Source organism: Canis lupus, chromosome 7 (assembly GCF_048164855.1).
Source record: "Canis lupus baileyi chromosome 7, mCanLup2.hap1, whole genome shotgun sequence".
Taxonomy (NCBI): Eukaryota; Metazoa; Chordata; class Mammalia; order Carnivora; family Canidae; genus Canis; species Canis lupus.
The window spans coordinates 66,978,110-67,003,327 of NC_132844.1; the positions used below are offsets into that span (position 1 = coordinate 66,978,110).

General features: G+C 42.8%; 2 protein-coding genes across 12 annotated transcripts in view; one reads left to right on the top strand and one right to left on the bottom strand.

Annotated features, from left to right (window-relative positions):
- STK38 (serine/threonine kinase 38) overlaps positions 1-7,920 on the top strand; it is a 42,323-nt gene extending 34,403 nt beyond the window's left edge. For 5 of the 6 annotated variants that reach the window (XM_072833247.1, XM_072833248.1, XM_072833251.1 and 2 more), the window contains 5 exons: positions 2,620-2,737; positions 3,786-3,909; positions 4,099-4,194; positions 5,082-5,176; positions 5,872-7,920. In XM_072833247.1, the coding sequence (XP_072689348.1) occupies positions 2,620-2,737; positions 3,786-3,909; positions 4,099-4,194; positions 5,082-5,176; positions 5,872-6,002 (564 nt within the window). In that variant the 3' untranslated portion in view covers positions 6,003-7,920. The remainder of the gene's footprint in view (positions 1-2,619; positions 2,738-3,785; positions 3,910-4,098; positions 4,195-5,081; positions 5,177-5,871) is intronic. The other variant, XM_072833249.1, reaches the window with a different exon arrangement.
- A 3,471-nt stretch (positions 7,921-11,391) lies between these two features.
- Positions 11,392-25,218, bottom strand: part of KCTD20 (potassium channel tetramerization domain containing 20) — a 38,320-nt gene continuing 24,493 nt past the window's right edge. For 4 of the 6 annotated variants that reach the window (XM_072833254.1, XM_072833253.1, XM_072833256.1 and 1 more), the window contains 6 exons: positions 23,616-23,889; positions 20,475-20,577; positions 19,799-19,919; positions 18,298-18,495; positions 16,576-16,686; positions 11,392-15,047 (listed from right to left, as the gene is read on the bottom strand). In XM_072833254.1, the coding sequence (XP_072689355.1) occupies positions 14,755-15,047; positions 16,576-16,686; positions 18,298-18,495; positions 19,799-19,919; positions 20,475-20,577; positions 23,616-23,889 (1,100 nt within the window). In that variant the 3' untranslated portion in view covers positions 11,392-14,754. The remainder of the gene's footprint in view (positions 15,048-16,575; positions 16,687-18,297; positions 18,496-19,798; positions 19,920-20,474; positions 20,578-23,615; positions 23,890-25,218) is intronic. The other 2 variants (XM_072833257.1, XM_072833258.1) reach the window with 1 other exon arrangement.

The following is a 25,218-nucleotide window of genomic DNA, read 5'->3' on the forward strand; positions in this document are numbered from 1 at the left end:
ATGGAAAATAAAACTTTAAAATTTTAGAGGAAAGTATAGGGTGGTATGCTCATGATCTTGGAGTAAGGAAGGATTTTAAAAAATCCTTTAATTTTAAAGGAAAATTTAACTTCTTGTTAAGATACAAGAAGTACAGATCATAAAGGAAAACTTGATTTTACTTTAAAGACAGAACCCTTCAGTATATTGAAAGACATAAACAAATGAAAAAATAAGCCACATGGTCCCACTATTTTGGGATTATGTTACAATTCATATGCATACCCTGCAACCCAGGGAGTCTACCCCTCCCTATTTATATGGTCTGGAGAAATTTGCACTTGTAAAGCAGGAGCCATATATAAGAACGTTTATTGCATTTTTTAATAGCAAGAAACTGGAAATAACCCCGTGTCAGAACCCCATTGACAGGAAAGTGGTTACATTTTGGGATAGAATATTTTACAGCAGTGAAAATGAATGAATTCTAGCTACATGTGACATCATGGATCAATTTTAGGAGCAAAACATGGAGAAGAAAAATCAAACAGCAGAAGACTGATGTAGTGTGATACCATTTTTACAAAGCCTCAGAATAAAACCAAGATCTCATTTAGAGGCAGATATGGGGCAAAATTAAATTTCTTTTTAAAAGCAGAGGAATGATAACAAAATTGAACCATAGGGGTTAGGAGAGGTAAGAGGATGGAAGGGACAGGAGTACATGTTTAGTTCTAATGACATTGGTAATAATTCATTTCTTCAGTTGAACTCGTGGTTATTCATTTTTATTATTATGCTTCATAATTTGATAATTACACACTTTTTGGTATGTAACAAATATTACATCACTTAAAGGTCATAATAAAAATGATAATCCTCACACTGGGATAAGTTATTTCCAATATGTAAAACTATAAAGAATTAATGTCCTGGATTCATAGAGAATTCCTACGAACCAATTAAAAAAAAAAAGTAATGCAACTGAAAAACGAGTGGGCAAAGGATCTAAATGGGAATTCAGAGACAAAAGACCTGAATGGCTTATTAGTAGATGAATATATACTCAACCTTACTAGAAATAAAGGAAATACAAATTAAAACATCCCATTTCATATTCATCAGATTGGCGAAAATTTAAAAGAGTCTATCAGAGCCAAGTGTTGGTGAGATCTGGAACATCAGGAACTCATCCCCCCTGGGGGTGTTGCAATAGGTAATAACCACTTTGGAGGACAGTTGGAAGATGTCTAGTTAAATTAGAAGATGTTTGTAATGCAAGACCCAGTGATACTCCTCCTTTAGAGAAATTCTTGCTCTACTGCCCAGGAGGTGTCACAGGAATGTTTATTCGGGTGTTGTCATAGTGAAACATTGGAAGCAATAGAAGAATGGATAAAAAAAACACTGTGACATTTGTATAACAGAATACATTTGCAGTAGTGAAATGGGTGAATCAGAGCTACATGAATAAATCTTAAAATCATAATGTTAAGTTAAAACAAGTTGTAGCATTGTAGACTAATGAAGTGCCAAAGGAAACCCTTTATTAAAAGTTGAAATATTCAGGAGATCATATTATGTTATTTATGCAAATATGCATATAAGCATGGCACAGCAACTTCAGAGTGGTTTTGACTTCAGTAGGGGAAGAGGGAAGGGCTATCTGGTTTTAATCGTTTCTATAGTTTTATGTCTTTTAAAAAACAATTGATCTGAGACAAATATGGGAGATTATTAACTTCTCTTTAATATGGGCAGTAGGTGTTGTGTGTTGTATTGTCTGTTGTTTTTTTTCTGTATCTTTGCAGTATTCCATAATAAATATTTTCAAAAGACAACACATGTTATTTTCTATCTTAGAAGTTCTGTAATGTCAAAAGCACTTAGATTAGAGCCTTCTATGTGGTAAATCCTCAAATGCTGAGCACACTGGAAGGCTTTGAGTGCACATCCCCCTAGTATCATAGTCCTCATTATGAGAGTAGATTACTTGAGTTTAGAAAATATTCCCGTAAGAACTATTTACATAAATGAATATGTTTGGTAAATGGACATAAATCTCTAATCTGTAGGATACTACTACCTTGTAATAATAAAGCTTCCCTTTATTTAGGTTTTATCAAATTAAGGAATATTTAGGATAGAAAGAGGGATGATTTAGACAAGGTATTTCATTTTCAAACTGGCCTCTGCCACTTAACTAGTTCTCAGCCTATGAACAAAGCTGTTTTGGGCGTCAGATTTTTTTTTTTTTTATCTGCTAATAAAGTCCTTTGCTGACTTGTGCCAGGACTACATAGGCTCAGAAGCATGTAAGAAATATGGAGCCTCGCACTCACTGGGTGCTCAGTCAGTCACAATGCTGGTTGTTGAGATGGGTACCTTTGTCCTGATCAACCATGGGCTTTGGGTGTATTTAGGAAGGGTCTCTTGCCTTGTTGACAAAGCTTTATTGTTCATTTTGGAAGTGCTCTGGCAAATCAGACTTGCCATTGGGCTACTGGGGCCATCCATTCTGCTTGGTTAGTTTGTGGGTCCCCGTAGGTGGTGCTTGAAACTTTCTGTCTCTAGAACAGAACTCTGAGCACCGTCCTGGCTGTGGCCACCCCCCTCCCTGATGTATGGTACATGTTTCAGGCCTTCTCCACAGTAGGCACTCCCGACTACATTGCTCCTGAAGTGTTCATGCAGACCGGGTACAACAAGCTCTGTGATTGGTGGTCGCTTGGGGTGATCATGTATGAGATGCTCATCGGTAAGTTGCATGCTTTCAGAGGACATTTTGGTGCAACCAGAAGAGAGTCCCGTATTGATAATAGATGATTTCAGTTGAGGGTGGTCTAAGCACTTTTCTCCTTGTGTCTTTCAATGTGAATTTTCCTAAGCAGAAAGCTCTTGGCCATCAAAGAGCCAACTATGTTCTCTGGCCTCCTGCATCCTGTAGTTGCTTTGCTGATCATTTATCCTGTTCTTCCCCTATTTCATCCTCTCCTTCTAGCAGCTCTTTCAGTCACTTAAATATTCATTATTTGCAGAGAGCTTTAATTGGGCATTGCCTCACATACTCTTCACTTCTTTGCTGTCCCCTTCCTCTCTCTAAGCCTTCAAAGCATGGACCCCTCTGATCTCTCTCCCTCTCCCTCTAATTTGGATGATGTGTCTGTGTATTTAGAGGACACTCCAGGGGTGGGTGGCCATATTCCCAAGAGCACTAGGAGAGTAAATATGTCCATGGCAGTACCGAGTGCATGAGTCTGTGGATGACTAGAATGGTTTCTGGCTGTGTTGTCTTCCGGAACATTGGGTGGATGCCTGTGGAAGCGCATGAGATCTGTGTGGAGGGCATGTGGAGTAATGTGGTGTGAGAGTACTTATCCCCTTATCTGTAGTTCTCAAAAAGAGGCATGGTAGTCACCTTTAAAACCTAGGCTTTTTTCTTATTCAGCTTGTTTGGCACTTTACTCATATAGGGATATTCCTGGAACAGAGTCATTTTTCAATGATGTTGTTTCTTTTCATTTCTTCTTTGGGCGTGGTGATTTCCACCTGTGCAATGCTATGTATGTCCTCCTTTCTTTTCCCGGCTTCAGCTGTTAGCTGCTTCTCTTGTGGTACCAGAAGCACAAATTCACTTTGGGCTTAGAAGTTTGGGGGGAAATGAAAAATCAGTTTAGATGTTTTCTGGAATGAGTGGAAGTCCTGTGCATGTCATGGAGGGTTAAAGATAAAATCCTATTAAGGAGAGTACTCTCAGATTCAAAGTTCTGGGGAGTAAAAGCTCCGAAGTGTCTCTCTTATTACAGGGTACCCACCTTTCTGTTCTGAGACCCCCCAAGAGACCTATAAGAAGGTGATGAACTGGAAAGAAACTCTGACTTTTCCTCCAGAAGTTCCTATCTCTGAGAAAGCCAAGGACCTTATTTTGAGGTATTAGAGAACATCTCCCCCGCCTTTCACCCAGGTTTTTTGACATGCCAAAATTCTTTTTTTTTTTTTAAACTTAAATTATTACCTGGATCTGCCCCCTGCTGTCTCCCATTCCTCTGTTTAGGTTATTCCATATCTTCTTCTAAAGAGACTACTTGAGGTTTGCTGAAAGACCTCTGTCTTTTCCAGATTCTGCTCTGAGTGGGAACATAGAATTGGAGCCCCTGGAGTTGAGGAAATCAAAAGTAATTCTTTTTTTGAAGGCGTTGACTGGGAACATATCAGGTATATCCACATAAAGGCTTTCAGGATTATTTCCGAAAGGGTGTAATTTGCTTACCACTAATATAGAGGCCCCAGTATTGGCAAGCCAGGTAAGGGAAGAGGGCTTCGGAGACAGTGAGCGTCCTTTCTTGATTTTCATTCTTGGCGGGGCTCAGGAGTCAGGGCTTGCTGTCGGCCATGTGCCCGGGGACATGGGGAAGCCAGCAGTTATTTCCAAAGTGAAGGGACATTTGAGTTCCGTGGTGAAGACAGCACTTTAAGCGTGTTGCCCTTGCTCTTACCTAGAACACACCAACCTCTGTAGCGTCGGCCACCGGAGCCGGGGTAGGAAGGAAGGAACTGGCCCCGGTGTGGGCTGCGGGGTGTGGCCAGCGCGCCGCCTCTTGCCCCCGGCCCAGCGCTGCTTCCTAGGCATTCGGTGGTTCCCAAACAAGGTGGGGACGTTGTCCTCTCCTCATAATTGTGTTCTGTTTTGCACTCTCATAAGTTTTACCTTTACCTCCCTTTTGCCACATTTTTAGCCCTCTCCTTGTTAACACCTGTGGTGGAAAGTGAGAGCCCCGCGCAAGAGGGCGCCCGGAGGTTTAGTTCCCCTTTTAACAACTGGGCAGGACACAAGGGCAGTGCGTTAACCTTGGATTTGACTTTCTCCTCATGGGTTTTGTCTTTCTTCCCAGCTCTGGATAATTGTTAGTTATATTCTCTCATTTGGATGTGGCCAAGTGGCGTGGTCGCTTGGTGTCAGAAGCTCTTCAGAGAAAGGAAATGCTGCCTGCCAGTGGGGTGGTCTTCCCGTGTCAGGCCAGGGTTCTTTTTGGAGAAAAAAATCAGCTGTGAGCCATGTGAGTACTAACTATAGTAATTTTTGGCATGTCTGTTCTTGGCAGAGAGAGACCTGCTGCAATATCTATTGAAATCAAAAGCATTGATGATACCTCAAACTTCGATGAATTTCCAGAATCTGATATTCTTAAGCCAACAGGTAACATCGCCAACACTGCCTCCTGCTGCATTATAGGCCCATTACGTCCTGCCAGTTTAGGGGTTGTATTCACAGGTCAGCTAGAGGAACTTTAGTTCTTTGGGTTCTTTGTAAGTATTTTTGTGGTGCTAACGCTGGGTAGCAGTGACCCCTTGTCGAATGGAGAATGAATATAAACTCTCATGGTCTCTTTCCTTATTTATTAATTTATTTTTTTAAGATCTTTAAAATTGATTTTAGAGAGTGAGCATGAGTGGGGGGAGGGGCAGGGGGAGAAGGAGAGAGAGGATCTCCAGCAGGCTCTCCATTGGCTCTCGTGACCCTGAGATCATCACCTGAGCCAAAATCAAGAGCCCGGCGCTTAACCAACTGAGCCACCCAAATGCCCCCACAGACTCCCAGTGTTTACCTGCTAAATGGAGTGGGTAAATCACAAAGGTTTGTTCTTTTGTTTTATTTATTAAGGGTTAGGTAACCTGAAATGACAGAAATGGGAAAATGGAACTTTTAAAATATTTGTGACAAATGGGAGATTCAAAGACCATAGACACGCAAATGTAGAAAATTTGCAGAGTGAAAAGCAGTTTTTCCCAAATACAGACTGTGCTATCTTCTTCAGAATGTCCTGTCCTCAGTACTGAGCAGTCCATCGGGGTAAGGCAGTGAATCAACTCTCACATCTATTTCTTTCCCAGTAGCTACAAGTAATCACCCTGAGACTGACTACAAGAACAAAGACTGGGTCTTCATCAATTACACATACAAGCGCTTTGAGGGCCTGACGGCTCGGGGGGCAATACCTTCCTACATGAAAGCAGCTAAATAGTGTCCTCGAAATAGAATCCTAAATGGAGCAGAGCTCTTTGTACAACGTTGCGGTTTTCCTCTTACACATTCTTTGAAAAGAGTTTCCAAGAAGTTTATGGAACCTGCCAGTATGTCATGGTAAACTCTCCTGAAATGTGACAGTAAGTGGATTCTCTTCCATAAAGCATTGGAAACCTGCAGAACAAAGACAACCATTTCTACTACGTCGGCCATAAACATCTGTACCGCTTCTTCAGAAGCCTCATGAGCCAATTTGATAGAGTTCTTAAAAAACTCGTTTTCCTAAGTTCCTCAGAATGAAGGAGAAAAAAAAAAAACAGCCATCATCAAACATTATTAAGATTGTAACATACACTTAACTGAGTATCAGCCAATTTCTGTGATTTTTGTGACAGACCTGCTTTCTGCCAAGCCCACCAAGTATTTCTTTTTCCTTTACAGCTAAAAGTTCCATAGTACTAAGGAAATAAAGCAATAATGAAAGCCTCAGCAGCCAGCGTTCTGGCTGAAGGAAATGATCCACCATCCTCTGAGCGGGTGGTGAGGGTAGTGTCTCCCATACCTCGGCCTCTGGTGAGTGGCTCCTCACAGCCTCCATTCATGGTGCACTTTATTTATGGTACTAGGATAAAGACCCTGAGTCCACTGATTTATCTCCTGCCCATCTAAAACACTCATGCTGCTTTTCTGAGTGTTGGTGGGGGATCCTAGCGTGATCCATCGTCGCTCTCAGAAGACCCAGAAGCCACTGGGCTTTGCCAAGGAGTCCCAGATCATGTGGAAAACCCTTACTGTCCCTTCATGGCTGGATCAAAAAATCCTTAAGATGGATGTTGTCGCGGACCAGCAGTAGCCACAAGTGCTGTCAGCAGGAACTCGGTTTGTTCCTGGGAACACAACAGGGAGAGTCCAGGCAGAGGCAGGAGGCCTGGAACCCTCTTGGCCAAGGTGCTGTTCCTGCTCGGTCTCCAGAACCTCCTCCGAAGTGAAGGAGCCAGCCCAGTAGAAGGCGAAAGCTGGCCTACAGGGCCCTGTAAAGCTCGCTCCTCCTCAGTCCTTGGTGCAACTGTGTTTGGTGTCTCTCTCTCTCTCTCTCTCTATTTGTATTTGTCCTCTCCAATTTAAGTAACCATTTTGCCTTGGAATCATGATTACTGATTTTTCCTTTGCAGATGCCTTCCAGGGCAGGGCAGGGGGGGTGCTTCTCTCCAACTTAAAGGGCAGCCTGCTGCTCAGGCTGACCGGTCCTCTCTGCTGTGGCACTCTCCCAAGAGACCCTCTGAATTTTAGCACAAAGTGCCTTTTCTTTCACACCTGCCACCACCTTAAGAGGAATTTTGTGGCATCAGAAAAATGTGGAGGTTCCATACTAATGCATTAAGATTTTTGATAACTCTGAAAGCATCATTTGCACCTCTGTGGTAATTTTGCCTATGGCAAAGCGTCATGGCCAAGCGACAACAGGGAGTCCGCTTTCTGCCAGTCTTGAGGTTAAGATCGACTTGAAAGGAACGTATGTCCTGGCTTAGCCATTCTGAAAAGAAAAATGGGATATCAGAGTTACAGTAAATGAAACTGCTTTGAGTTTCAACGTCTTAGAGGAAGGAGAAAGAGAGTAATAGGGAAGCATTAACTTTGGTTGAAGGTAATGTTTGCCCTTTAATCTTTCACTCATGGTCTGCTAGTGAAAAGGAAGTAAATGAGATTCTTTTGTGTAACTTTGTCATTTCGTTGTATTACCAAATAGCTGAGGTTTTGATCCCGAGGTGTTTTGCAAGTATGTTTGGTAAGCACAGTAAAGAGAAGTTAGCAGGAGTGGTGATAGTCTGTGTGTGGGGACTGGCAGGGGATGATTTGTTTTAGGGGAAGATGCCCATATTTTAAACTTCTGAATAAACTGTGTGAAACGGTGTGAATCTGATGTGTTTTAAAGCCAGCATGGTTCATAACTGAAAGGGGCAGAGTGCTGTGGCTTCTTTTAGCCCGTTTATCTGCAGACCATCGGAACTATTCATCACCATGTTTAAGTAAAGCACTCTTCTGTCTCAGGGAGGCTGGGGCCTGCTTTTTTGTTCCCCGAGGATGAGCCTTCTGAGTTGGTTTGTATAAAGAGACCATCTTCTGTTGGCGCCATGCATGTGTTCTTTCTGCCTGGTTCAGGGCTGCGGGGCAGTGGGGCCTCCCCCTGCAGCAAGGCCAAGGGGACACCTGCTGACAAAAGTCCTGTTAGTTGTTGGACTTCCGTACAGCTGTTTACCCACCTGGGGTCGACCAGGACCCTCACAGGCTCCTGGGATGGGACTTTGGCAGAGCCTTTTGGGCCCTTTGGGTCTACCTGCTGGGGCCCCACATCAGCCCCTTCTCTGGTCTAGGGAAAGGAGCCTCAGAAAGAGGAAAGAAGAGCAAAGGCCATCCCGGGTCAGAACCGCAGGCAGAAGGAAGCCGAATGCAGCCAGAATGGCTGTTGTCTTTGCAAAACTTAAGAGTTTCAAGAAACATGTTAGGAGCCGCTGGTTCAGCGTTGGTCCTCTTCACGGATAGTACTGCCCCCTGCTCTCTTAGGGGGAGTCAGGAAATAGGACTTGGACCGTACTGCATACTGAAGTGAAACAATGCTGATGTCATTCAGCCTCCTCTTGATTTGGGGCTACATCAGGATTTTCTTTGGTGCCTGTTTCTTTTTCTTTTTAAATTTTTTCAAAGTAGGCTCCACACGCAACACAGGGCTTGAATACCGACTCTGAGGTCATGCGTCCCATGCTCTACCGGCTGAGCCAGCCAGGCATCCCCCTGCCCCGCCCCTGTACATTTCTTTTTAGAATTACTTTGAAAAGCTATGAATGGGTTCCTTCAGGATTAATATTCAGGCTCTGGATAGCAGGCTGCAATGTCAAAGCTCATGTATATGGCATAATATCTGCCATCAACTGTTAATGCTTTTTCTCTGAATTGGTTCCTTGGGAGGTGTGTTTGGGTTTCACTCTTTCCTGGGGCTCTGTGTGGAACCCCACATGGTATTTTTTTCTTGAATTCAAAAAGGATTCAGTGAATGGTATTTCCCTTTCCTAGCTAGCATATATTTCCCTGGAATGATCTACAAAAGCCAGCACTGACTTGAAAACCACCTCCATGATGCTTTTCAGGCGTACTTTCAGGGAAGAGCATCTTGCCTAAATCACATGAAGCACCCATCATATACAGAGCACAGTACTGGGCACCCTGGGATGCACCCGGGGAGCCCCCTTTGGTCCTGAACTGCAGAGCAGTTGGAGAGTTCCCACTAAGTGGCCTAAGGGCACGCGGCACCAGCTGTGAAGTCCTGGCGAAGCAGTGTGATAGCTGACCTGGAGCTGTTGGGGGACCTGGTGGTGTTGGGGAGCTGAGGGAAGCTTCCCGGAGAGGTTTCTTTTAAGATTTATTTATTCCGGAGAGGTTTCTTAATAGCAGTGACTTGGCAGAGTCGTGGAGCTGTTACTTCCTCATTTCCCCGCTCCCACTTCACTTCATCTGACTTCCGTCCCTAGTGTGAAACATGTATTCATTATCCCAGGTATAAAACCTACTAGTTTTTGTTTTTATAGTCATTTCTCTGGTCATGGATGTCCTGTCATAGCCTTTGGCTTCCATTCAGTCCTCATTAAGATTTATTAAAGAAGAGGGGGTAGAGGGGAGGAAGAGGGAGGCTGAGGGAGAAGCAGACCCCCCGTCGAGCAGGGAGCCCGCCTTGGGGCTCCATCCCAAGACCTTGGGATCATGACCTGAGCTACCCAGGCAGCCCTTCAGCCCTCCTTACTTGATCAACCTGTTGCATGCATACTGTTGACTTAAAAAACAAAACCAAGACTACTCTCACCCAGCTTTCTTCTTGGTGGTTTCCTTGCCACCGACTGAAATGCTCAGGATCGTCTGAGCAATGCCTTTGCCCTCTTTTGACTCACGTGGTCTTGGTGATCTCCCCAACACCGGGGCTTCAGCGCCCCTTTTTGTGGGGAGTTCCTCAAAGTGACCAACTTCCAGCCCTAGCCCTGGAACACTAGATCCCACGAAGCCAGGCGCCCACTAGACACCGCAGTGTGGAAGGCCTCGTTCAGGCTCAAACTACTGCAGTCCAGACGGAACTCCTGTTGCTTCCCACTGGCCTTTTTGACTCTGCCTACTCAGCTGTCCAGCCAGAAACTTCTTTCCCGGCTCCCATCGGTAAACACGCACAGCTGGGGCACAGCCATCTGTCTTACTGGTGCCTTCATTTGCTGAATCTACTGCTGTGGCCCCTTAGCTGACCTCTGTCCCTGGGCCTTCCCCCTTCAAGTCCACGGGCCTCCCTGCTGCCAAAGAAAGTCAAGTCTGACCATGTCATTCTCCTGCATAAAACCCTTCAGGGCTCCCAATAGTTTATATGAACAAGACCAAACACCTTTTCTGAGGTAGAAGAGTCCTTCCTTACTCTGGCTTCATCTCTGCATCTCTCCGTCTTCCCTGATGATTATCTCACCTTTGCATCTTTTCTCAAATAGTGGTGTTGGCCTGGAACACCTCCTGGCATGTTCACGGATCCAAAAACAACTCGTGTTTGTTCTTCAGAATTCGGTTCACATATCACTTGTAGAGCACTCTTGCAAACTCTCCTCATGCTGAAGAACTGGCTACTGCATGCTCTTGGGTTTTCTGGGTGACTTGGACTATAGATAGAGGTTTTCCCCACACAAATCTAAAAATCCCTTGGAGAGGAACTGTCCTGGTCATTGTGTCCCTGTGGTCATATAGGACTTGGCACAGAATATGTTTAATAGGCCGTGTCTACAGAGACGTTTTTTTTTTTTTTTATTTTTTATTTTTTTACAGAGACGTTCTTAACCTCTTTGTTGATAAAGGCAGGCCTGCTGGGAGGTGTTAGCACCCCTTGAAATTACCATCATCGATAAACTCCTAGGCTAAGGGAGCTGAGGAAACTCAGTAGGCACCAGACTGGAGTCAGGCCAAGTCACAGAGACCAGAGGAGGAGCCCACAGCTCTACAGCAGTGTTTTCCAGGGACCTGCTCTTCATTCCTGTTGCAGTTCCTCATTTGTTTGAAACCAGAACATCAAAGTCTGAGTCCTCTTACCTTCCAAATTTGTATTTGGCTTTGTGGGGCCCTACTAGGTTGGACTGGAGGATTCAGGAGGGCTTGAATGCCAATGAACCAGGAACTCAAGAAGGCAGACTCTTAGGGTTCTGGAACCCGGGAGTGATTAATAGGATAAGAAGGATGCACATTGGCTCCAAGTGACCCTGTGGCCTTGTAGGAAAGGAAGAGGCTCTGCTCTGGATAGTCGAGGTGCTGCTACTTCAGTCCCTTTTAATGTCCTGGCTTCCAATTTTATTTTCTGCTCAAAAACAACACGGACACAAATGATAATACTTTATTATAGAAAAAGCATCCCAAGTAATAGGATATCGTAAACACTGGTAGGTGAACAAGTGCAACTTTAAAAGTAAATACAAAGTAAAGAGGCAAAATCTACAAGCATTTTGCCTTTGAGAGAAAATGTAATGTTCTCGTGCAGAGGCAATCCCACCCAGAGCACAGTGTGGCTCCATCTCCCCCAGTGAAGCCATCAGGTTTGCTTTCTGAACTCTTACCCATTTTAACAATTTCAAAATAATGGCAAGAAGTGGCATTGAATAAATTACTAAAACCCCCTGATTCTTAACCTTCTGTTGACACTTAATAAAAAAAGACTCTATGTCACACTCCGACAATTTGAGTTAAAGCCTGTGCTGATTGTTTCCTGGGCTTATTCTACAGTATTTTCAGAGACCTGTATACGTTAGATGACATTCTACTTTCTTCAAATTTAGCTTAAAATAATATATAGGCTATTATACATTATGCAGTAAATTTACTTTCTAGCTTCCTTACCATTTTTGCTGGCATCTTTTCTATACTTTTCCTCCACTTGGGAGAAACCATGACGTCATCTCATGTTAACACTCTGCCCACTCTCCAGCTCAATGCCAAATGTTTCCTAATCAACGATGCATGATGATGATGCATTCACAAACTCAGATTCTAAACTCCAAGTTCAGGTTCCTCTTGGCTCACTGAGCTACCTCTGAGTTAGACAGTCTGAGCAAAACCATCTTCATAAGAAGATGTATGAACAGCCTGGCTTCCTTATTTAGGCACTTAGAGAAAAAAAAAAAAATCACCAAACCTGAGTTCCACCTTTATTAGAAATATCTCTTGCCGAACTGGCCAGTGGTGGACTCTGAAGGGAATGACTGCAACCCAGCCCCCTTGTCCCTGCAGCGACTGAACGGTCCTGCCATTAATGGAATGTCCTGGCCCTGGGAACAGAGCAGCCATGGCTAAGGGGAGCTACTAAATTACAGTGATGCTGAGCTCCAGGTTGGAAGGGTGGTGGGTCCATAAGACACCTCCCTCTTCACCAGAAGGGACCTTTAGGCCCCACTTTTCCCTTTGTCACCACTATCCAGTGACACCAGCAGATTTACCTGTACGGGTTTACCTGTGAGGCTCACTCACCCCCATGGATTGCGGCCAAAAGCACATTACCCACCTTTTGTGTGTGGGGGGGACCTACTTCTTGAAAGCCTGAGGAAATGAGTCATTTACATAGAACAGAGTGCTACATACATGCCATACTTTCATACCTGGCTTTTTACCTAGGCAAGGACTAACTGGTTTTACAGTGTCAGCTGCGGCATGTTCACACTTGAATGGTAATACAGAAGACGTAGAATGAAGTTATTACACTACACAGTTAATTCAGATTTCCTTTGTGATGGCATAGAAGGAAGTCAACTGAGAAGCAGAAAGGAAGCACCATTAAACGATTATCTGGGCTGGACAGCTATTGGTAGGAATGAAGTACTGGTAAGGTCAAAGCCAAACCAGACCTCAAACAAGAGTCAGTGAGTTTCACAGACATAAAAGTCCCCTCTGGAAAAACAAAACAAAACAAAAAAATAAAAAATAAAAGTCCCCTCTGGCTACAAAAAGACCTAACCCCAAATTGAACCATTACCATCAGCCTTACAAATTGGATGCCAGTGGTAGAACGACTATAGGTGGGAGATGGCTCAGTTTAACTACTTATTACTACTTTTTTCTGAGTAATGAACAGAGCATTGATTTCTACTGTGATGCTGGTCACATGTACAGAGAACACATTTCTTAAGAACGTTCTTGTTCTTCAAGCCTTGGAAAGAGTAGCTTTCAACACCCATCTGACTTTATACCTTTGGAGGACTATGATTAGGGCAAACTGGAATCGACTAGTTTGCCTTATGGTGTCTTATGGGAATGGAATTTAAGAAAACTAGTCATGTTACCTTAAAGAACTTGAAGGAAACTATGTACCTCTGAAATGTGTGAGGACTACAGGCTCTGGGTAGGTGGCCAACCTTTACCACAAGATGGGAGATTAGCCCCAGACACTTAATGTCTGGCTCTAGACTCTAGATTTAGCTCTGCTGTTAACAGCCAAGGGGCCATGAGGGAAAATGGTTCAGTACCGGGGTGGGGGGGGGAGTGGTCTGGGTTGTCACACACCATGCCATACTAACCCAGAGCCGACAGATCAAACAAAATTATTAGGCCTAACATCCCTTCAACTCATCCTTCCTTTGGGGATGACGGTACTATGGTTTTCTAACCCAGTGTGAGCAGTGTGATAGGCCACTTCAAAAACAAATATCCTGATATCCAAAAAAAAATTCCATTGTATGAAAAGAATATATAAAGTAAAATCCTGTACTGGGGTAAAACCTGGGTAGGTGATGTTTCCCCACCCAGCTTCACCCCAAATGCCCCCTTCCCTGGAGCTCTTAGAAGTCTTTTCTATTGAGAAACAGAGCACTTGTCAGAAGTTTCTGCCCATCTCTTGAAAGCCTTTAAGCCCATATCATCTAAGGTTTCCAAGCCACACTTACAGTAGTGTGCTGCCTACAGTGAAGACCTACAGCTTCTTCACATCAGATTCCAAGCCAGATAATTAAAGTGGCCTGATTCAAAAGATTCTTCTGGAGCTGTGAATTTGATTCCAAATGGTCATTCCAAATAATTCCTTTAGACTTGAACCTGACAAGGTTTCATAAACATTGTTACACTATTATAGTCAAAGAATCTGTCTGGTTTTGAGTTATTCACTGAATGAATGAAAAACAAAACTGAATTTAAACTCTTAAGAAATCCCCTCTGGACATTTTGATGAGAGCCTAGTTCTTCCCAGATGTGATCTGGGCACAGAGGCCACCAGGAGTGGCATTTTTATTGACCCCTAACAAGAATCCCATTAGCGCCAGCTTATGGGAGCTAGAGATTGTCTTTTTTTAAGGTTTGGTCCCTTTGCTGCCAAGTAATTTGCCTGGTATAAAACAAACAAAAAAGCCAAGAACAAAGTATAAAGGATGAGAGGACTGCTTTGATGAATACGAAGCCACAAGAGTCTTGACTTCCTTTCCTGCTTTTTGCAGTTATGCAAAGACTCTGTAAACGGCACCAGATTTTTCAAGTTACCAGGGCTGCTACAAAGTTGGTAGCTTAATTACCAGTCAGTGCTTTTTTATCCACTGCCGGAGGCACAGACTTTTCAGTAATGAAAAGGACACACGCTAACTGTGGGAAAAACGGAAAGGACGGAGAAGCAGGTCTCCTACTCAGGGTGAGACAAACCATGGGAAGGGCTAGCTGTGGGCATCCAGTACAAAGAAGGGCTCCGAAGAGGCGTGGGTCCACAGCTGGCCCTAATCCTGAAAGTCGTTAGAAGCCATCTGAGAAAGTGGGGCGTTCAGCCGGTCAAGTTCATCCACTTGGGGTGGGTGGTGCATTAATATCTCATGGTCCTCCAAGACATCTTCTCCAGCAGCTACCAGATTGGTGAGGGATTTGCTTCGGACACACTGGAAATCCACATGGCGACTTTTCCCTTCTTCCTTTTCCCAGGACATCTGAATAAAGGGGCGCTGCACATAGTTATAGATTACTTCAGACCGGCCACCAGGTCTCCTCTTAATTTTTTCTTTACAGGTAGGGTAACCTGAAACACAGAAGGCCATTCTCATGACTCCAGGAAATTGCTCACTCTAGATTCCACGCTTTCTCTTTGCCTAACCACGGTAATTTCCTCCCAAATTCAAAGACTGTGCATAAGAACTACTGGAGAAATGGACAGCCCCGGTGGCACAGTGGTTTAGCGCTGCCTTCAGCCCGGAGCGTGATCCTGGAGACCCAGATCGAGTCCCACATCGGGCTCCCTCCATGGAGCCTGCTTCTCCCTCTGCCTGTGTCTCTGCCTCTCTCTCTGTGTCTGTCATGAATAAATAAATTAAAAATCTTAAAAAAAAAAAAAAAAAAAAACTACTGGGGAAATGACCTCTGACCATGTCCTGCCACTCCCAACCCTCTGTGCTACACTCACCTCCCATCTATCCAGGTTAGCAGGTCTTGTCCCTAGAAGGGAAGTAACAAAAATTCTATCCCCTCTAATGGCAGGGTGAGAAGAGCCTCTTAGTAATTTCAGAAGCCTGTACTCACTGGCAGCAATGCCAGAGAACAGAAATCCTGCTAGGCCATGGTGAACTCCAGTCTCTAATTCTAGTGCTTAGAGAGCACACTGTAGGAGGAGTAGTTTAAGGTATACATTACACGCTTTCTTAAAGAAAAAACAGGGAAGTTGCCTGAAGTATCTGAAATGCTATCACATGGAAATGGGAGTAGAAATTTTAGAGTAGCTTCAGAGATTAGAACTGGAAGACAGAAGAGAGAGGAAGTTATGCACTAGATATGCGGAAGAATGTTCTAGTGGTAGGACAGTATGACAGGCTGCTCTGGGAAATGGAGTAATCCTTATCACCCTGTTCCTGGGGTTTCTCGTGAAAAGGAGGGACGCAGTGAAAGGTTTAATAGACCTCAAAAATCTCTTCCCACCTGCAATTCCAACCTAAGTCAGACACAGTGAAGATCTGATATGTCTCAGTAGGCTAGACTGAGACAGCAAGAATAGTAAAACACAAGAGTCAAAGACTCACAGAGGGGAAACCAGCACAACTTCAGCGTACTCTAAGAGTCAGCGGCTAAGACCCTTTCATGGAGACCATAGGTTGGGAGCCACTGCTCAACATCATTTAAAACCATTCTATCAATACAGAAATTCCTCAAAGGTATGTAGTGGAATAAATTCAAATTATAAGTCTCTAGGCTATAGTTTTCAGAAGGACCCTTCCAGATTCCAAAGAGATCCTTAGCACTTGGTGAGCCCCTGGGGCTCTGCTCCATTCACCCAGTAGTGTCCCTAGCCCTTACTGCTCTTTATCCCGAAGCAGTATGCTGGGACTTATTCCTCCAGCTGTTTTAAAGCATTTACAACTGGAAATAAAATGGAAAGGAAATATAAGGGCGAACAAAAGCAGAACCAGGAATCCTTTCAACAGGTAGGAATGTAGTTCTCACAGGTGTCTATTCTCTAGGTCCTCTGGAAGCCAAGTTTGAAGGACATAAGCGGTGCCCAGAGATACAGCCTATTCCAGAAGCCATGCAAACTGAATACTAACTGGGATATTTATTACCTTCAATTCCAATGCGAATATTTTTCAGGCCTCGCTCCTTTAACACTGTTTTAGCAACATCACGGTTCTCAATATATTTGAAGAATCTATAGAGCTTGGAGCTATAAAGAACTGGAAAAAGAAAAATTGAGTTAGTCATGGAATGAAGACTTCTGAAAAAGGAGGGAGATGAGCTAACAGAATCAGTCTAATGAAAGGTATACCTGACCCTGATGCCAAAAACAAAATCCAGGTAGATCACAGATTAAATGTTAAGCAATAGATCAAACATAAGAAAGAAACCACCTGAGAAATTGTTATAGTCTCAGGGTGGGGAAGTCTTTTCTGGGTATGACCTAAAACCCAGAAGCCATAAAATAAAAATTAATACATTTAAAATAAAAATTAATACATTCAGCTACCTAGAAATGCAACATTTCTGCTTAGCTAAAACCACTTTTAATAAAGCTAAAAACAAATAGTCAACTGGGAAAAATACCTGCAGCTCACATTACAAAGGGCTAATTTCCTTAATATATATACAAAGAGAGAGCCTTCACAAATCACTAAGCAAGACTATCCAATTCTGTAATAGGCAAAAGGCAAAATAAAGTTACAGAAAAGGAAATTAAAATGGTTTCTTAAAAATGAAAAAGATGGTAAATCTTGATTGTGGAATGCGAAATGCAAATTTAAGTGTAAATGCAACGCTATTTTTTTATCTGAGTGGCAATGATAAAAGTTTAGTAAAACATTGTTTGTTTTGGTGAGGGAACAAACCTGTCATATGTTGCTTTGTGAGTGTAATATGGAGGAGAATCTGGCCACATTTATCAAATTATAAAGGAACATGGCTTTGGCACAGAAATTCCATTTCTAGGAATATTGTTCTATAGAATTATACATATGAATAGACTGTTTAAAAGGAAATTTATTGCAGCATCATTTATTTATTTATTTTTTTTTTTTTAAAAGATTTTATTTATTTATTCATGATAGTCACAGAGAGAGAGAGGGGGGCAGAGATACAGGCAGAGAGAGAAGCAGGCTCCATGCATCGGAAGCCCGACGTGGGATTCGATCCCGGGTCTCCAGGATCGCGCCCTGGGCCAAAGGCAGGCGCCAAACCGCTGCGCCACCCAGGGATCCCGCAGCATCATTTATAATTTGTAGCTTAAAAGCCCACCAACAGAACCAGTTAAATCAACTATGGCACAGTCATACGGTGGAATAGTAAATAACCATTAAAAAGATCGTGGAAGCTTTTTATGTAAGACGTGGTGTTGAACAGTCCATAGAATATGGTAGCATTTGAAAAAAAGGGAAAAACATGGACATAATTGCTTATGTGTGTGCACTGAATACATCTGAAGGGTATAAAAGAAACTGAGATGAGGCAGGGGTAGGATCAAGACTTTTCAATGTATATCCAACCTTTTGTACTTTTTGAATTATTACCAATTCAAAAGGATTTAAAAATAAGACCAACGGAGAGAAGAGGGACACCACCATTTAATAGGCTCCGTATCACCACAGTATCCGACACTGGGCGCAGCAGTCGGAGTTGTAGATGCTCAGCATAAGTGTTAGCCCTGCATCAGCACTACACTGCACTCATCATCCAGGTGAGTGTGCTCATTGCCAGCTCAATAAGTGATATTCGCACTGCTTCTAGGATCTAGCTGCTACTCTGGGCAGCATGTTTCTTGCAGAAAACATGTACACCATGCAGGGGGCTCCTACTTTGGGAATATTCCTCCCCCATGGGAGGAGGGTGGTCTTCATCCCAGTCCACAGAATCCTCATCTGTTAGCACAACGATGTGGCACTCTCGCTCCCCTTTCTTGGCACAGCCCACCATGATGGGCAAGATCAATTCTTCAAGGTAGTGGTCAAACTGCTTGTGAGCACCATCATTAGACAATTCATGCAGTAAAGCACCTGGGGAGAGAAACTATAGGTGAATATCCTCTCTGCCCAAATGCAGATATCACTGGAGCAAAAAGACTATGAGGTAATGGCTGTTATTACTGAGAAGTTCCAGAGAGGTTGCCCATTAAAGGCAGAAACTGTTTCTTGCTCCAAGACGCTAATTAAGCTGATTTTGCTAGATGGGTCTCACATTTTACCACTCTTTAACTTCCTCATGTTTATTTATTTTATTAGAGAGAGAGGGAGGGAGGGGTGTGGGGTGGAAGGAGAGAGAGAATCCCAAGCAGGTTCCACCGCCCAACATGCCCAGCATGGAGCTGATGCAGGCCTCAATCCCACAACCCAGAGGATCAAGATGTGAGCAAAAACCAAGAGTTGGATGCTTAATCAACTAAGCCACCCAAGCACCCCCCTCATGTTTAATAATCCCTGAGCATTCTGACCAACTGAGGTTTTGTTAGCTATACAATGTCAGACCACACACATTAATAATACCAGAGACAGAACTAGCATTTGTAGTACTCGTTCTGAAGATGCTCTGGACCCCAATTTCATGGATTTACAGTACCACAAAGAGGAATCATCTGAAGTTTGAGGACACCAAGGGATTTGCTCTAAGTGTGCGCTAGACCCAGTAGAGAAACCACAAGTCTAGAGAACTTCATGGAATATGCAGGGAAATGTATCGTGAACCTCAATTATTTTAAAAATAATTTCAGGAAGCCTAGGTGATAATAAGAGATGGTGTTTGTAGTCAGACAATCAGTTCTAATCCCAGCTTTAACGCTTATAGCTTTGAACAAGCTAATTTCTCGGTCTTCTCATTTGTTAAATGGGGTTATCGCCCACCCTGCAGGGCTCACTGTTTTAAGAATGAAGCAAGTTCACATCTAGAAAGGACTTAGTACACACGAAGTTAATAATAATGGTAAAAATAATTAGAAGAACCCAGCCAGTTTATGTTGTTTGACTCTATGGGAGAGAGAATCAGGGGACCTGGAGACTAATGTCCAAGAATCAGTATCCCTATTTATTAGTTGAGACACCAAGGTTCCAAGAGGAGTAGTAGTTAGCTCGGTGCTTTGCTGGACAAGCTAGATTCAGAACCCACCACATGTTCTGGTTTGTTTACTCCACACTTCCTCACAGTGCTCTGAAGCAGGAAGAGGGAACAAGTTAGTATCATGTCTCTGCCTCTGCAGAGATTTTCAACCATGCCTGAAACTGTTTAGTGATCAAAAATATCAGTTGATTCCAAGCAAACTCAAAGTTCAGTGGCTCAAATGCAGATGGGAGCTGCTCCTGTACTCACTCAAATCTTGACATCGGATAGTGTTGAAGTCAAAGTTAATGCAGAGATAATCACATGTATCTCTAAGGTCTGGAATCGAGATGCCATCAGGACAATTGATGATACCAGTTTTATAATAATCCTGTAAACAGATTAAAAAGAAATGTAGGCAAAGAACGAGACGAAGAATGACCTCTTCAACCCTCTATTCATTCCTGGTTCTGTTAAAATGACAGGTTACTAGAACTATCACCAAGTTGGCTGACTTGTCAGCTGGCAAAGTAGCCCCTGGTCTCTCCTGGCATGCTTAACCACAACCTGGTACCTGACTGAGCTTGCACAAGCAAGAAGTACCTAAAAGTTACAGGAATGGAAAACAGAGGGAAGGGCACCTGGGTGGCTCAGTTGGTTAAGCGTCTTGCTTTTGCCTCAGGTCATGATCTCCAGGTCCTGGGACAGAGGCCCAAGTCAGGCTCCCTGCTCAGGGGGATTTTGCTTCTCCCTCTCCCCCTTCCCCCTGTTTATGCTCTCCTTCTCAAATATTTGAAAAAAGAAAGATAAACTAATTAAAAAAGAAAATGGAAAGGAAACTGGGAACCAGAGACTCTAAAGTCAGTAACAATTTGATGGAACTCTGAAGGCTTCTGACTATGCTTGCGCCTGGGGAAGAGGATGTCAGGAAGAGGCTCCTACACACCAGCACTGTTCGAAATACGGTAGCACTGATTCCTTCCGCGATCTCATACTCTCCCTTCTCATTGGGCCGAGTGAAGTTGTACTCTCTTCCTGGTCCAAACATTCTGAAAGACATCAGGCAACTATGTTAACCTTCTCTAGTTCAAGGGATTCTTCACACATGAGGACTGCTCCCATCTTCATTCTGGAAGACTCCATTCCATGTTCTCATAGTATAAATTAAAAAAACAGCAATGGGACCCAACCCCTTTGAAGAAGCTCCCTCCAGGTGGTAGCAATTGCTTTCAACATTAGAATCCAAGCAGAGATGAAGCAGCAAGTCCTCAAGAAACACCTGTGGTAAGCATCTGTGACAGTAATGAAATAAAGCGGCATCTGCAGAGTTAGCCCCTGGAAAATCTCTGGCGTGTGTGAGGGTTGCTTCCCACACGCTCCCCACTGCTCAGGAACCTGCCTGTGTGCCGGCAGCTCAGGAAGACCGCGTGTCTCGTGCTCCTGACCCTTCCTGGTCCTTTCCGCCCCCTGTTACCGTTACTTATCCAGTATGCCAATTCTCAGTAGTTCTGAGTTTTGCTTTTCAACACCTGTGTGACAGATGTATCTGCACTGGTGGGTGCACATGTTACTGTTCTCCCTCTCCTGGTACCTTTTAATACTGGGCTCTGGGAAAATGTCCTCCTTCAACCCAAGGAGTAACCCTAATGATGGGAACTTCAGGTCAAGTAGACAGGGACGGGAGGTATTAGGCTCATCAGTGGTCTGCCACAGGTTAGAGAGGCAAGCCTGCTCTGTGGATGAACTCAGAGGTCATGAGGGTACAAGGAGATCTTACTTTTTCTTACTCATATTTTCCCATGCTTCCTCCCTTCTCTCAGATCCCGTCCAGTACAACTGGCCCCATGACTTCTACCACTCAGATTACATTTCTGAGCCGTGGAGTGGGAAAACAGTGTGAGGGAGGGACAGGGCAGGCAGGTAGGATCTTTGGCCAGCCTGATTTAAGTTCCTAATGGGGCCTCACTGCCATATCCTTCCTTCACCTGCTGGGAGTCCTGCTGTTCAATGTAAAGCTGTTACCCTCCACCCTAAATTGGCTGCTTTTCAGAGTTCTGAAAAAGACTCCAAATCACATGCTTTCCAAACCACGAACACCATATATAAGAAATCCATCCTGATAAGTGTCTTCAAAGAATGCTGACATTTTTCTGGAACATTCTGGTTGAAGTCTAGCCAAGACAGTTATGAGTCAAAATAGTGAACACGGACAGCCTGGGTGGCTCAGTGGTTTAGCGCCGCCTTCGGCCCAGGGTATGATACTGGCGACCCAGGATCGAGTCCCACGTCAGGCTCCCTGCATGGAGCCTGTGTCTCTGCTTCTCTCTCATGAATAAATAAATAAAATTAAAACAAAACAAAAAAACCAAAATAGTGAACACATGCCATGTAACCAGTCCCCCCAACTATCATCAGCAAGACCTAAGCTCAAAGTTATTTATCTGGTAGTGGCGTGGGTTAACATAAATCCATTCGCAATCTCTCAGCTTGTCCATCTTGTGACCAGTGGCCCATATTTGTAAGCTCACTGCCTAGGCTTATGAACACTGTATGTAACCTCAGGACAGAGCAACCTAAGTATCTCTCAGAACTGATAACCTCAGCTGATGAACCACCTAGACAAAGAATCAGACTCTCTTGCCATGGGACAACTCATAACCAGATTCAAAGAGTGTCACTCAAGAATCTATTAATCTATCACTCAGAAAATGCTTGCCTTCCTTCTTGCAATTGCTACCTTCAGGGGCAATCTATCTCAAAGAGCCAGCCAGCACTGAGGGAACAGTTTCAGGGGGTGGGGATGGGTGGGGGCAGTGCAATAGTGGTAGTGACACCAAACCTGAGGACAGGAGGTCAAGTCTGATAAAATGTAGGGCCAATTTGGAAAATGTTTTAATGTTCTAGTTTAGTCTTACTTTAGATGTTTGAGAAATATACAGGTTTGGTTCTGGTTAAAAATGGTTCTTCATGAATCTGTATGTGTATGTTCAAATATAAATATATTTGAATAGCTAGATTCCACTGATCCTAAAATTCAACAAATGAGTGTGGTCCATTCTGATTTCTAAATCAGTTCAAATTAGTTCAAGGTCCTGAGTGAAGTTAGATCTTTAAATAAGATCTACTTCCAAGGAGATGAAAGTCCTCACAAATCAAATGTTTGTGTGTATATACACACAGATTATTATTATTTTTACTCTTATCCCAACTTGCTATTCCTCATGTCAAGGTCTATGGTTGGCCAGAAAGAGAACTTCCTAATTCTCAGCCCAGGCTCCCAAGAATTCTTTCTGGCCAGTACTCCTCCCTGGCAGGCTCTGCTTGTATTTCCTAAACTCTTAACTCTAAAATGCTGGAGGCAGGAGATGGTGAGGAGAGTTAAGACTATGGTCTAAATGAAGCAGCACAGAGAATGGAATATGAAGAAAAGAAAGAAATCATGAAACACTAAAACAGCCAGATACAAAGATTTTATTTGAGAAAACTTGGAATAGTGATGGAGGCATTAGAAAATGACAGCATGACACCTACTGCCAAGCCTGATGGATGGCAGACAAAATGGTAGTAAAATGGCTTTGCTGTTGTGTCATGTGAAACACGTGTCTAATTCTATTTATTGAAAGATTAAAGAAAAAAAACAAACACGACTTAGATCTCACCTAATCCTGTCTTTGACCTGTGGAACTCAGACAAGATTACTTTTGAGAGTATACAAATTATGGATAATAGAAATTAGGTATCTAAAAAAAAAAAAGAAGAAAAGAAATTAGGTATCTGACTTCTGTTTTAGACTGAGTTTATAGAGAAATTGGGAGGGATATTCAGCAGATTACTTCCCACAGTTCTAACTGACTACACTCCCTTCTGCGGAGGCTCAAAGCTGTACTGGCTTCGTAAATAAGTACCTCCCCTAAATCATCAACACATATAAGGCTTTTTATAAGCTTCCCCTCCCTATTTCACAAAAGTATGAAGGTAGAAAAATAAGCAATGCAGTGCTTCTTTTCCTCACATCTAGTGCAAGATTAACAGGTACTTCTATTCATAGAGAACAGAGTGAATTTGGAAGGAAATTATTGTCAATTACCTTCCCAACATGGTATCCGGATGAGCAGTGAAAATTTGTGGATTCACAACAAAACGTGTGCCATCTACAAGAAGTGTCACTTTCTCTGGCGCCTGGGAATGAACGTTACTGCCAAAGCCCACAGTGCTGTTTCCAAATCGTTCTGGAGCCATAAAGGGTTCATGGTTCCGTTTATTCCCATTTTGGAAGCAGGAGCCTTTGACGTCTTCGGGAAGTGGCATTATGTGAGGGAACTGAAGATTTGCTGGCTGAGAGGCATAGTCAAGTGAAAGGTCTAAAAGATCATACAAACAAACCAAAATAACTTGACAGCAAAAAAGGCTTGGGGGAAAAAGAAACTTCATCTCTTTAAAAAACAACAAAACCCCCCCCAAACTTTTAGATGTTTGCAGGCAAAAAAAAACAAAAACAAAAAACCCAAAAAACCTCTTGCTTTGAACAAGTAAAGGAAAAATAAGCTAGAGACTCATATTGGACCCCTCTGAGCTTTTTTCCCAGGTTTATATTTTGGAGAGGAGAGAAGGCAGGCAATAATGCCCACACTTTAAAATGTTTTAAAAAATTTAAAGTAAACTATGTGTATGGCTTAAAAAAATTTAAACACTAGAGAATTCTTGTGGACAATCAGCAAGGCCCTGCCACACTCCAAGCCCTCCCCTGGTCTTGTTCACAGAGGCAGTCACTTTTTACTTCTGTTTCTACTTCTGGCTCTAAATAATACTCTTGTACTTCTTATGATTTATTTAAGGAAACTGCTACCTCTGTGTGCAAAAACTTCATTTTTCACATTCTTCAAAAATTTCTAAATGTTTCTAAATTTTATTTCCTAAAAGGGATGACAGTTGTTGCATTACTTTTTCTAGAAATTCCCATAAAAATGCATTGTCACTATGCACTGGAGAATCCTAACATCACCAATACCATTTCTTGAAAGAGGTTCAAAATGAGGTTAGGTTTGCCCTCAACAGAAAAGTTTCAATGCTGGTGGCCTTGAGTTAGGATTCCTTCACAGAACCTGTTTTTGTCCTGGTATCACCAAGCAGCCATTTGCTTTAAGCAGTTTATTTAATTTTCTAAACCTGGTTCATTTTTAAAAAAATAAGAATCATGTTCATTCCACCTCCCTCACAGGATTATTCTATCAGCTGAAATAAAGTATTGTGAGAGATTTCAAAGTGTGCTAATACCATATCATGCAAAAAAAGAAAAAAAAAAGGCTTTTAACTAAATATCTGAAATTGGGATGCATGCAGTAGACAATTAGGGGGAAATATTTATCAAATGACTACTATAGGATTCTTTTAAATTGGCAGTTGTCCTAATATATTTTACTTTAATGTAAAAAAAAGTCTGTTATTTTAATGTAAAAAAATATTTTTATGAAAAATTTCAAACATACCAAGGTTATTAACACAATATATAATATGCATATCCTGTCACCTAGATTTGACAAGCTTAATTAACACTTTTCTACGTTTTCTTCAAATCTTTTTTTTTAAAGAGTAAAAGGTTAGAAATACAACTGAATGTCTCACTCCCATCCCTCACATATTTTAAGTTTGTATACAATATTTTATGAACATGATCACTGCTCATGACTTCT